Source organism: Rhipicephalus sanguineus, chromosome 1 (genome assembly GCF_013339695.2).
Source record: "Rhipicephalus sanguineus isolate Rsan-2018 chromosome 1, BIME_Rsan_1.4, whole genome shotgun sequence".
Classification (NCBI taxonomy): domain Eukaryota; kingdom Metazoa; phylum Arthropoda; class Arachnida; order Ixodida; family Ixodidae; genus Rhipicephalus; species Rhipicephalus sanguineus.
The window spans coordinates 73,728,158-73,741,823 of NC_051176.1; the positions used below are offsets into that span (position 1 = coordinate 73,728,158).

Below are 13,666 nucleotides of genomic sequence, written 5' to 3' on the forward strand. Positions count from 1 at the left end.
TAGTATAGACGAGAGAGAAACGTTGTTGTTGAGTCGAGAGAACAACGAGCCTTCGCAAAAAAAGAATGCAGTCTCCCGAGCTCGAGGCTGACGGCGCCGACGAGCGATGCCGTGGAATTGTCATGCTGGGGAGGACGGCGGGTCGAAGGTTGTTCGTTCTCGTGGTTCATTCGTTGTTAACAGTTGGAAGTGATGTCCCCTCGGCAAACGATGAAACGTAGTGCATGACTGGCGCGGAAAGAGCACGCATGAAATCGCTTGCATCACCGGTTAGAACATGTGTTTCCTGCCGAGCGTTGCATCAAAAGAAGCTAGCAATGCTTGAAATCGAATAAAGTCACAGTATGACCCAGCTTTCAAGGATAAAACCATGCTATTTCTTTAAAAGTCAGAAGTGCCCTGAAGGTTTCAGACGGATCATTTGAACAATTATACTGAATAATGCAAAGGTTAACGTGAAACATTCTAATATTTAATGGATGCTGTTAAATATAAATAGCAACCCCCAAATTAAATATGCACTTGTTTTGCACCTTGATGGTTCATGAACGTTAAGCTCTACAACATGTCTCAGTTGACCTCATGACAGCACCGAAGAGCGATCTGGTGGAGGCCCTGTGTTGGGGAACATGGCAGATAGAAGGTTTTTGTATTTCACCCATTGTCGACGAGTGAAAGTGATTCTTTCCTTGGCTACGAGATGTGATCGGAGCGAAAAGGCTAGTATAACTTCGCTCCACATCATCCAGTCGAGTATGCTTTCAGCTTAACGACACTTTAATGTAGAAACTAGCAAATGCTAAAAAAGGCTCAACGGGGGCAGTAATCTTGACTTCTAGGAATAAATAATCGCCTTTCTTAAAAACGTGTAGTCAGTAGCATCCTGTTTGATTCAGATCACAGGACACGACATGTAAGCGTATAATACTAAATAGTATACATATACAGGAACCATTCTTATACTCAATAGGTGTCACAATTGCAAATAACAGCTGCAAATAAAAAGCACGCTTTCACACAAATAGCACACCCACAAATGTTGAGCTTTACGTGTCCCAGTCAACCTCCCTTATGTTCCATATCAGAGGCGTAGCCACCACATTATCTGTCAGAGATGAAGGGTATTCGCATATAGTACTAGATTTGTCCTTCACTAAATGTTGAGACCTGAAATGTATTTGTTCTTTTTCTGGCACCATTTCAAAAGATGACCTTTCCCTTGCAGTGTTGAGACATATATTTGCAGTAAGTTAGGCATTGGGTCGAAATCCATGACTGTGTCAGACTGGCACTTATTTATGTATGCATGGGTCCCTTATTTCCATCCTGTGCTCCAAGCCCTACCCTTCCCCCATTACTGTAGAAATGTGGGATTTAGGTGTTTCATCTAGCAACGCTAATTGCTGTTACATTGTGTGCCATTTCTTCGAGTACCCATGCCGTTATTTAGTGCATTAAGTGAATGAAAAACATGTTATGCTGCTGCACAGCTGCACACTGAGCAGAACAATGAGATGCAGAGCTATGAGAGAAAATACAGAGAAGATTGTCACGGTACAACGCAAACACAAGACAGTGAAAAGTTCTACAAGAGTAGGACAGCTTGTTGACACAAAAAATGGCAGGCGCAAACATGTCTAACAAGACTGAAAGTTGGGCTAGTTGGTTGTCCTTCATGATGAACCGGCAGCACAACCACACACGGACAGAGGAAAGGTACACGAAACACAGCACTGTGTTGTGTACCTTCTTTCCTATGTCCGTGTGTGGCTGCACTGCCGGTTCATCATGAAGGACAAACATGATGTCTTCAGCAAAATCCAAAAGACCCACTAAGCATTGATGTTCATTGATGTCCCCATTGTCTATCTCACCTGCAGAGCACACGCGTCATTACATATACAATAGCATGCATTGTAAGGGTTGTTCACCTATATGCTCTATTGTTGGAATAATAGGGCATTGTGTTAACAAAATAATGAATGTGAAAATAAAATCACCCTAAAATATATGCCATATTCCTTATTGCTCAATTCTCAATCAACACGTGTTCCACTTCAGCACCTCGCACATAATGGCCCCCTAAAGAATCTCGGCAGTAGTTTCTCTGAAGTGGTTTTCAAAGCTGTTATTGGATCAGATTAAGCTAACTGAATTTCATGAACTTATTCTTTCAAAACAAATAAGGGGGCAGTCCATTTGCTATTTTCTAGCAAGCTACCTTAGCAATTTGGCCTTGAACGTGTGCACTTTCCTTGCAATTGTGTCCCAAAGTATATGAACTACACGACACATCATTCTAAGTCTGGTGAGAGTGGTCAGTGGCCTATCGGTTATCGTAAAAAAATTTCTTTATGAACAGCCTTACAAGTTCAGTAATGCAGCATTGTAATGGATGTATCATTCTGACATATAGTTTATGCATGCCAAACTCTTCAGTTGAAATTCCAACCAGTTCCTCCATCAGTAATGACCACATTTGATTTTCAACTCTCGGTACCATCATCTGCATGCACGGATTGATGCATTCTGCAATGCTTTAATCATGCATGTTATCACTAGCCCTGTGATCTCGCAAGTCACCTGTGTCCTTCTCTAGACAGTAACAGCTATAAATATTTTGCATAACTTAGCTAGTTTTTTTCCAAACAGCATGACTTACCTCTATTTGCAGTCAGTAAGCCTGAATACACAGTGCACACTTTTGTAGTTTGACATATTTTATTTTCAATTATAAACAAAACTGCGCAACAATGTATACACCAATACAGAGTTTGTAAACTAACAAGTGAATCTTACACTTTTACAGAAACAAGAAAAAAAACCGCGAAAAAGCTGATCAAATAATTGAACAGAACGATTGTTCTTTTCTGCGCTTCAGGGCTTTCAGGCCTTCTCATCTGACTAGAATTAATTGATAACGACCTAGACTGAACTTCAGCACGCCTATACGTAGAAAAAAGCTCTACTTTCTTGGAGAGTGCAGGTCAATACATACATGGAAAATTGCACCACATAAATGACAGGACCTACCTAAATGCCTTCAATCATAATAACTTAAACACAATAAGATAACAGAAAATTGACTAGAGTAGCAAAGAATTATTCCAAGTAAGTGGGCCTTGATTGACGTCAAATATGTAGCCTTGGAAACAGACGAATGGCTTTAGGTGTGCTTCCTGCCTGTTTCTGGCATTTAATTTGCAATATATGAGTAGAATACACAGTGAAAAAATTATGGTCTATATCATGAGCTATGTAGTGCACATAGGTACTATGATTTATGACAAATGTATGACTAAACTAGATACCACGTATATTAGTAGGCCTGAAGTTTGAGGGCGCAGCTTTTCTCTAGGTAGTGGTTAATAAAATTTTATAACATCGGTATCAGCTGTGCATGAACGACAAGTGATATGCTAATATAATGCCCTAATAAATAGAACTTTTCATAATCCATGCATCAGAAATAATACGATGACTGTGTATGTTATACTGTGTATGATATATATATATATATATATATATATATATATATATATATATATATATATATATATATATATATATATATATATATATATATATATATATATATATATATATATGAACACACACAGTTGTTATTGCACCTCAGGACTACCACAGATTACACTGCTAGTGTAACTGCTACACAGGTATTCTCAAAAGAAAGAGCATTGAAAAGTACCATGAACATAAAACAAACTTAAATGTCTCCAAAGTTTGTGAAAATTCAGCTAGCCAGCAGCCTTATCCACCTATCCTAACAATGTAACAAACACATACAAACGAAATAAAACTGCACAAAAGGAACATAAGTTTAGGCGTTGTCTTTGAGCTTGTCGAGAATCTTCAGCAGTTTACTGTTTGCCCAGCAATGTGGAAAACTCTCTTCCTTGTGCAGCAAACTTTGAATTAGTCCCAATGTTTGGGCGAAAGCAGACAGGTAGGTAACATCCGGTATGTAATATACGGTCAAACACAAGAAAAGTGCCTTTTCATGCGCGCAGTCATCTTTCAGGGTAACATGGTCGTCCTCAGCACGAAAAATAAGCTTTGTTGCCGAGCTCCAAACAATCATGTGTCCTGGCGACCCATGGACATCTGCAAGATACTGGAAAAAAAGTAACAAAAGCTAATATATGTTTCATGTTTTGCATAGCACATCTTTATACAAATAGCTAACAATTCAGAGGTAGTGGATGGATGAATGCCAGCACTAAAATACTGGAAGCTTTAGATGCAAAACCACGCAAAATTGAAATTGTTATGGGCGTGGTTTATGCCACAGTAAATAAAGCAGTTTCAGCAACCGCGATACGCAGCTATAGGTGCCATTGCTTGAAATTTTGCTAATGTATTCAAAGCAGCCACAGGTACAATGTCAGATTACAAGTGTATAAGCAAGCGTTTCTTTGTGTTTCGCACGCAATGTTCATATCATATCTGTTCCATGAAAATGGGCAAAAACAGCAGCCAAATGAGTGTATTGAGACCATAAGTTATGGAAAGCAGAGCCTTGGCTTGCTTCAACAGTAGGCTGAAATGGAGGCCTGAAGCCACCTCTCAATGATGACATATCAGAGGTGGTGACAGACGGCATGTTATAGTGTGTTGACCATGTCCTTTTGCACTAAACTTAAGTGCTGTAGTGTCACACTCACAGTGCAAACCTGGAAATACCTGGTTTCTGTTTCTGTTGTGAAATGGAAGTACCACAGGACAATCAAAAAAGCCCGAATGGATTGCCTACATTGACTTAAATGATTGGTTATGTGTGTATGCCTTTGTGCGTACAGATGCACTTCAATATCTTACTAATGCAGCTTTTGAAGGAATTGATTGGGCACTATTCAATGGCAGAAAAGGAACTCTTCTACAAACAAGGTGGACGTAGCGACACAGTCCACGTTGAAAAAACTAAAGGCCATGTCCACACTAGGATATATAGCAGTTCTCAGTCGTCATGTAAGGTGGCTACGTATGTAAGGTGGCTATGCATAGGCAGCGGCCGCGGCATAGGCTAGTATAAATATTCTTTGCAGCACCAAGGAAACAAATTTCAATCTACATGGATGTTCTAATACTGAAATTTCACGTATAACCTTTTGTTGAGTGAATGATACAAATTACATTAAAAGTCAATGTCAGAGCACTTTAGCAGACTCAAAGGGCCCACTTTGTGTACACAGATGCGCGCAGTGAATGGTGCTGTTGTATACAGACTAATATCATACCTTTGCAGGTCCTTCTGTCAATGCACACGTCTGAGAGTGGTGCCATCACCTGCTTATTGAATATAGTCTTTCTTTCATTGCAATTAAAGCTCTTTTGCAGAAAAACATTTTTGTATTAAAAAGTATTTTCTGTTTGCATATAGCATATTTAATTGGGCGTGAAACTACGCTGAATATCTTCTTTCAAATTGGTCTTGCCAAACATGTATTCGTCGTCTGGTCAGACATAGAAGAGCTTTTTTTAAGTAAGTTTCATATGCTGCGCCGAAAACTGCTGCATAATTGTGACAAAATTATCGTGCGAAAGAAAAATCTTCAGTGGAATGAGCTAGCTATAGACTTAATTGTAATTTAGCAACCCTGCACCAAAAACAAATATCTTAGTCATATCTGTTGCAGTACCTAAACACAGATAAATAGTTACATTGTTTATGAACGTTTTACGATAGTCATGCACGTACAATACTTATTCCGTTTCTGAGCAATATATGAGAGATAGATCCGCTTCACGTGCACCATTATAGATGCTGCTTGATATGGTTCTTGACTCGCGAATTACAGAATAGTGAACAACATTATTTCGCTTTCTGACAATTTGCGACCTTCATGAATTTTGAAAAAAAGGTCCGAGCAAGAGGCACTTTTGATGCGCCTTTCACAGATCTAGAGACTCGTTAGGAGCGGTGCTTTGTTTCTAACAGCACAACACAAGATTGAGAGCATCGAAATAAACTCACCCAGTCGTGCAAGGTTCACGGGGCTATGCCCGCAGTAGGAGCACCAGGCAACTTGATGTGACACGCCTGGTTCCCCTGGCTGGCGGCTGTACGCCAGCAATCTGATGCACTCACAATCACATCGCACTCACATGTGCCAGCATAACTGCACGCACCTCTCTGAATGCCTTTGATGTCGGTCGAGGTGTACATCCCGCGTATCAGGGCCTGATCGGCGCTGACGAAATGCTGAAGCACGCCAAGACGATCGCGGTACCGAATTCTCAACGAAAACAAAGAGACCACGAATGGAGCGGGCGCAAGAGATACAGACACCGCTCGACGCGCATGGGAGAGAGAACTGTAGGGGGAAAAAATCAGCAGCGTGAGCAGAGAGAGAACGCGATCAAAGGTGAAAACCTCCTTCGCACGTTGAGATTGCAGACGTCGCGGGCGTTGTTTGCGTGATAATTTTGCGTATTCACGAGTAAACAGAAACAAAGGCACGTCTACAATACGAACTTCTATATTTTAAACAAGAACGTTGCGAGGTGAACGAGGCAGTAGCGACGAGGCGACTGACGTAACTTGGGCACGGCCGCTGTGTTTCCAGCGCACGTGCTCGGCGCGTAGAGACGATCGCCCAAGGTCGGGGAGGCGCTGGCTGTAGCTCGAGAATTCGGCGCTGGCACAGGAAACACTGCACGACGTCAACGTGGACTTCGAGCCTCGAGCACGCTCGCTCGGCGCTGTTGCTAGAAGTTTGCCTCTTGCTTCTCGCCGCGGCGCCTATCTCAATTTTCCGCCAAAAACAACGGGCTCTATATAAGCGTTGCGTTCGCTCGAGGCATTTTCGCGCCACTAAACACCGGGCTCCATATAAGTGTTGCATCCGCTCGCGGCCGAAACAAAAAACAAAAAATCCTCGCGTATTGTAAACGCTGTTCCCTTCAGGTTACGTGCTTGCGTCAAGATTTGCTCCTTATCTTTAAAAAAGGTCAGTTTGGCAATGATCGGCCGACACTTTTCTTTATCTTGTCTACCCAACCTGTGAACCCGTTCGAACTGTGTACCTGTTAGTGTAAGCTGTAACTTTTCAGAACAGAACTTAATAATGTTTTGTTCTGAAGCTGCCCAATCCTCATTAGCATGGTCTTCCAAACCGAAGAACAGGAGGTTGGATCGACGCATCCTGTATTCCGCTTCATCACATCGCGAAGATATCGACATCAGCTGATCACTCCGCGCAGTGTGTCTGCAGGTGCGGCCGGAGTAGTGGCAGCTGCCGAAGCTCCTGCCTGCTTAACTGACATCACCTTTGCATTTAAGCGCTTAATTTCATGTTCAACAGACATCAGTTGCTCAGACATATCGCCAAAGCAGGTACTGCGCTGTCGCAGGCCGTGAGCCGTGTGGCATAATCCTTCTCCAACGCGTTGACCTTTAGCCTAAGTTGCTTCATTTCGTGGAGGAGTGCATTATGCTGAGTTACTAAAGCAGCGTATCCATCTTGGAGTTCACGTCCACTTTTCAGAGCCTGCGCAAATGTGTCAGCCTCAGACTTCGACATAGGCCCAAGGTTTAATTCAACGTCGCCAGCAAGCAATAACAAAAGGTCGAACAAAGTACAGCATGCAGTAGACAGGCAAGATGACAGTCGTTTCAATACATCCGTAAGCTCTGGTGGGCACGACACCACGAAAAGGCAATACTTGCTAGTTTTCATGGTAGTAGCATGGCTGAGGTAACTGACCTGGAAAAACATGGGCTGTGAGCGTGGCATTTTCGATGCGGTGTCAAGCCCGAAGTGGGAGGCACCAGACTGGCAATTATATCCCGTGGTGCGCGCTCCCAGCGTCGCTGTTGCCGACCTTGGTTGCCAGACGAGGTAGTTCGTGGCGTCCAGATCTGACATTGATGGCACCCGAGGCGGCTCACTGATGGGCAGTGAATTGGCTGTGAGTCGAACAGAGCGGATCACGCCGGGACACAAAGCCCAGGGAGCCGCAGTGGGCACTGTCGCAGACATCAGCTTCCAGCTGAAGTTGACGGTTCCGTTCACATCTGGTAGGAATGATGTCGGCAGCAGCTCGTCGAAAGGCTGCGAGTCGGAAACGCTGCGAGTCGGAACGGCTGCGAGTCGGAAAGAGCTGAGCAGGCCAGAACAGAATACCCAGGTGACGGCAATCTGCAAAAACATGGGCTGTGAGCGTGGCATTTTCGATGCGGTGTCGAGCCCTCTTCTGAGACCAAGTGCTTTTCCTCAGTATTACAGTTGGTCTACTGATGAAATCGCATACGTGCAGGTTACCGCCACGGTCAGAAGCAACGTAACTTTACGAGAAAACATCTACCTTGTCATGGTTTCCATGCGCAGTCATGCGATTGACCGAAGCTATTTCAATGCAGCTTCTGGAACAGCTAAAACCTCACTTTGGAGCAGCATAACAACTTCTTGGAGCCCCTATCTGGCCCACATTTTCAAATGCAAATATTTAACAATCTATTTATTTAAGCTGGGGCAGTGATACCATGTTTAACGCAGTCGCTTTTTGTACACATGCATGCATCTTTATTTAGGATACGCCAAAAATATAATTTAAGTTACTGATATTCGTTTTTCTGTGAAGAGCCTTAACATTATTTAGTCGTGCGAGCTCAGGCCACCTTACGTTTCACAGCTATACACTTCACATTTGCGATTGAATATGGTTCTCACTGATGCTTTAGTTAATGTACTATAAGCGCAATCTGTGTGAATTTTCCATGCATTCTGTTTACTATCGAAAAGAGCTATTCTCATGACGTTTGTGCTTGCATTACAACGTGGGTGAAATGCCTACTGTCGTGCTTTATGGAGTGAATTGCTAGGATCCTAGTTCACCGGCTGTTAATAAAATGCAGGTTTTAATAATTATTGTTCCTTTGTGGCCGAAATGTGCTCAATGAAATCTGCGGTAATTGGAGCCTCCGTATTTAATTTTAGCAAGTTCTTTAGCGTAAGATTTTGCCGTGGTCGAGAAGCGGAACCGCGACACTGGGTTGTTGACACCGTACTTCTCAGTGCGGTTACTGCAGCGGGTGAACTAGTTGATAAATTTTTACCATTGTATAGTGCTAAAACTTAAGCGTCTTACATGAGCCCTTCTAGAAGTCAAAGAAAATTAATAGTACAACAAATGTTTGTGATACAATCAAACTTAAATGGAATGGTCTGTTCTAGTACATACATGTACACGCTCACTGCAATTAATGCAATTAATCAAGTTAAAGATTGTCGTCCTACAAAAGCTTGCAGTTGCCGCAAGAATTGCTTTTCTCTATCTCGACAACATTTCTCCAACAAATATGGATCCACAACTGCTATGTAATTCTTAATAATCTAATCCTGTAGTATGGTCAAGCAGTACCATAAAATTTTACAGAATATGGGGTACTTGGCATTGTTTGATAGCTGTGTGCCGGCCGCCCCCGTCCCCCCCGCCCTCTTCCTGTTTCGGCCGGAAACCTTACGATCCACAATTACCGGCGTAACCGCCTACCCTTATTAAACTTCTGGAATAAACCTCGAATATATCAACTTATAATTTTGATTGAAATGATTATTGATATTGTCTCCCTCAATACTCGGTAACTTCGGCTTCCACCTCTCTCCTAGTGGGGGTCGCCATCTAGGTCAATACATAAGGCCAGAGCCATTCGCTCTTAATGAAGCTCTCGTGCAATATGCAAGCGCACAAGTTTAAACAAGCCGCGAGCTATTTGTGCGAAGCAAATACTGCATAAGCACTATTTCTCCGCGAAATGCCACTGGTGCAGTTTCCGGCAGGGCATACTCTTACATTCTTAAGTCGCCATTTAAGAGACACTGTGCGTATGTCTTTGTAGCTGGGAAATGCGGTCACAGCAAGCAACATGTTAGTGCGAATGGTAGTTATAACAATAATGATTGTTGGGGTTTTATGTCTCAAAACCAGAATGTGGTTATGTTGGACATCGTATTGTAAGGCTCTGAAAATTTTGACCATCTGGTGTTCTTCAACGTGCACCTAAATCTAAGAATACAGACCTCTAGTATTTTGCCTCCATGAAAATGCGGCCACTGCGGCCAGGATTCATTCCGAATGCTAGTTAGAGGAATGGACGTTATCCTAAGCTGACTGCTTCGAGAGGCGACCACCGCGATTTACTCATCACCATTAGCTCAATCAATTCATATTATCTGCTGAGAACGTGACATTGACCTTTAGAGATTTCTTCGATATGTGTGTAGCACTCGCCCATCTGCTCCCATGAACAGCCGAAATTATAGTGCTAACTCAAGTATACATTTCAAGCGCCTCTCGTCTTGTTCTTCTTCGTAAGTCCACCACAATGATGTCCTGGCGCACGCTCGGCACAAATTGTGAGACTTTTGCCAAAATATAGCAGTATGCAGCAGTTTTCACCTCTTGGCGCAATTGACGCAGCTATCACATCACTGCATGTGACACGGAAGCGGGTGCTTATGAAACTGAATAGGCACTGTACATCTCTAAAGTCACATGAAATGTGTAAAATATGATGATTCCTTTGTGGTGACAGTAAAGTGTTAGGCAACTATTGAACTATTCATTGAGCCATTCATGAGCCAAATTGTGCCCTGAAAGACCAACGATTCCAAGCACGATAGTGGTGATTATCTTCAGCGATTATGTTGGCTTTGCATATATATGCGTAACTGTACACTGCATATCAGTAACTAATGCGTGTATATTCTAGAAAATATGTACGGCTCTATCGTGTCGTGCATGCAACCTGATTAGAATCGGGGATGGGATTTGGAACGATTTCCATACATTGGGGCATGTGTTGCACCGTGAGATCGCAACGTAACATTGGTAGGAAGGAGAAGAAAAATCACAGGGAAAAAAAAGTACGGATATCACCATGTTAACTGAGTGTCATGGCCAGTCGCTCAGCAGGGCTCATAGGCTCTCTCAAGAACGTGCTTCTTCTGTAGGTCTCGTTGCAAGGGTTTAAAAAGAAAGTAAAACTGGTGCGGCATCATTCGGAAATACTTGTGAAAGTATTTAACGTCTTCTTGGCACACTCTCTGCATCTGGGAAAAAAGTGCTTTTCAGCTATTGCAGGAAATTTTCTCAAGCAACTGAAGTGTCGAGGTCAATGACACCAACTTAAAAAAAAGAAAATGTGCAACACTTCCAAGACATACAAAATTGATTACACTCAAGCATAATTTGTTTATTCAAGTTACACCTAAAAGCCCTCGTGTTGAGGGTATTCATAGGGGGTGTTTAGTAGAACTACATGCATGGACGAAATTCATATCACACAAACCCATATGCCTGCGTGTAGATCAGACCTCACTGGTGGATTTACCCGTCGTGGGGATGTTGCTTTGCCGAAGCTTTGTGCCAAGTTTACGCTCACCTCGTGTGTGACAATTCTCTGGCCGGAAGAGTATTGCTGCCTTTATGGGAAATCATACCCATTCTGTGACACCACAATCCATAACGTGACAGTTACACGCTTGCTGTGGACTTGCCCAGATCTGCAATTAAGATACTGCACCAGCCCCGCGCAATAGCCCTGAGGCCTGGCCGACCGCCCAGCCTTGATCGTTGGATCCCTCAGCCATATATTGTTCGCTCCTAGACTATTTGCTTGTATTTTTTCACAACATACATTAGTATGCCTAATTGCAAACATCGAAATGAAAAAAAGTTAGCAAGATACAAGAAATGAATATACCTATTCACAAGTTACATGAAAAACACACAAAATTAGTAAATGAGGTTACTGCTTGGCAGCAGATATACTAAAGCGCAGTCAAACGAAAGTACGAAGTTTAGTAATAAAGAAATTTGAGGAACTATACCACTCTGTTGCGGTGGATGAACGATCTGTGTCATGTACTAAACATGACGCAGAATTTCGAACCTTAGACTATAATACACCCTGCAACTAGATCGAAAATGTATGTCCAGAAAGTCCCTTTAAATTTATCCTATCCTCCTCTAAGTTTTTCTATTTGAGCAGCATGTGCCTTTTTGCCGTGACATTTGTCATCTTGTCAGGCTTGCACCATGCGCTTGGCATTTCGTGCACAGCCTTGAGGAGCGATTTGAGCAGCATGCTTCTTTTTGTCGCATTCTCCATTTCGCGACATGTATCGGCTTGTCTGGCTTGCTGCATGCACACTTGGCGTTTCGTGTTCCCTTCTTCATTTTTAGTGGACCAGTGGTGCGCAGTGTGTATTGACCAATTTCTGTGGATTATACGTGCGTTAGCCAGGGTTTTCCGCACAAACTGACAAATCCCCTAGCCACGTACGGATTGGCTGTATAAAAAAATAAAGCACAAAGCCAAAAATACAACGCGCAGAAAAAGCTCATTGCAATATTCATCAGAAGTGGTTCATGGAAAGTTGGGAAGAGGGTCTTGAAATGTGCTTATGTTAGTTTCTGCAGCGTTCTGCGATGTCAAATGGTTCCAATCTTTTGATTCACGTGGTATCAAATATTTGGCATAGTGTTTACAGCTGCAAATTATATATTTTACTTTGGTAGGATGGTCTCGGCAGCGCAAGAAAGCGTCTGGTTGCAGGCGGAAGTCATCATTCATCTAGAGATGGGTGACGGTAGTTTATGAAAAAGCGATAAGCGAGCAAGTTTATGGCGCGATTTTTTAAAGGTATGAGACTAGCGAAATGTCAGCATTCCGGGTAGAAGTGATCAGCATGCTTTTGAAGGGTTTCGATGTCATTAATAATACAGTGCTCATAATACCACCACTCTATTGCGTAACAAAGTAACATAGTTATTAAGCGATGGCACGTCTATGACATCTTGCTTTTACGGCCACAGTAATAAAAAGAAATGTTGCTTACCACCGTAAAACACTCGCTTTCTCGATGACGCTTTCTCCATGACGGCCTCACCCATTACTTCCACTTTCGTTCCTTTCGCTGTTTCTGAACCAGAAGAACCTCTTTCTTAAGTAGAAGCAGCCTTCTACGGCGGTCCAGGTGCAACATTACAGGCGGTGTAGGAGCAGCAAATATTTAGGGCACGCCACTTCTTTGTACGACCCAAAAAACACCAGCACAACACGAAGCCTGACCTGGGGTGCGATTCTCGACACTGTCAAATTCCGCCATTATGTCAAATTTCGTGATGGCGGCATTTCAAGCCAATCAGAGAGGCTGTAGCAGGTAGCAGCTCTCTGGGCCAATTAGAGTTGGCCAATGGCGGAATCTGACAGCATGGCCGAATTTGACAATGTCCAGAATAGCACCCCTGGTCACTTCGACCGCCATTGCCAGCACTGCAATGTGCAGTCTTGCTGTTTTAGACAACAGCTATTCTGTGCTCGTTTATTGTTGTTTATTGCAACTGTACATACTAAGTTGGAGCCGCAGTCCCGAACTATATGCGAGTATTGTTTTCAATAAAAAAAATTACAGCATATCCACGGGTGAATGATGAATTGATTGGGCGAAGCTCCTGAAGCAATCATGGTCACACCGTGAAATGTTTAGTGGTTTCGCCCAGCAGTAATCAAAGCGATACGCCGCTTTGATTACTGCACGCCATCTAACGTGCAGGGTGCCGCTGCTTTTCTGTTTTTTTTTCTTTCTTTTTTTTCTTTTTTTGCACACATATTGCGCACATCTCTATGGGACAGCGC

At 42.9% G+C, this 13,666-nt stretch overlaps 1 protein-coding gene across 1 annotated transcript in view; it reads right to left on the reverse strand.

The window, feature by feature from the left end:
- The window catches only part of LOC119385854 (uncharacterized), a 102,781-nt gene extending 89,645 nt beyond the window's left edge, over window positions 1–13,136 (reverse strand). The window contains exons 1-2 of the mRNA XM_049418862.1: window positions 13,100–13,136; window positions 7,728–8,107 (exon numbers count right to left, since the gene is read on the reverse strand). Of these exons, the coding sequence (XP_049274819.1) occupies window positions 7,728–8,107; window positions 13,100–13,136 (417 nt within the window). The remainder of the gene's footprint in view (window positions 1–7,727; window positions 8,108–13,099) is intronic.
- Window positions 13,137–13,666: the final 530 nt, after the last annotated feature.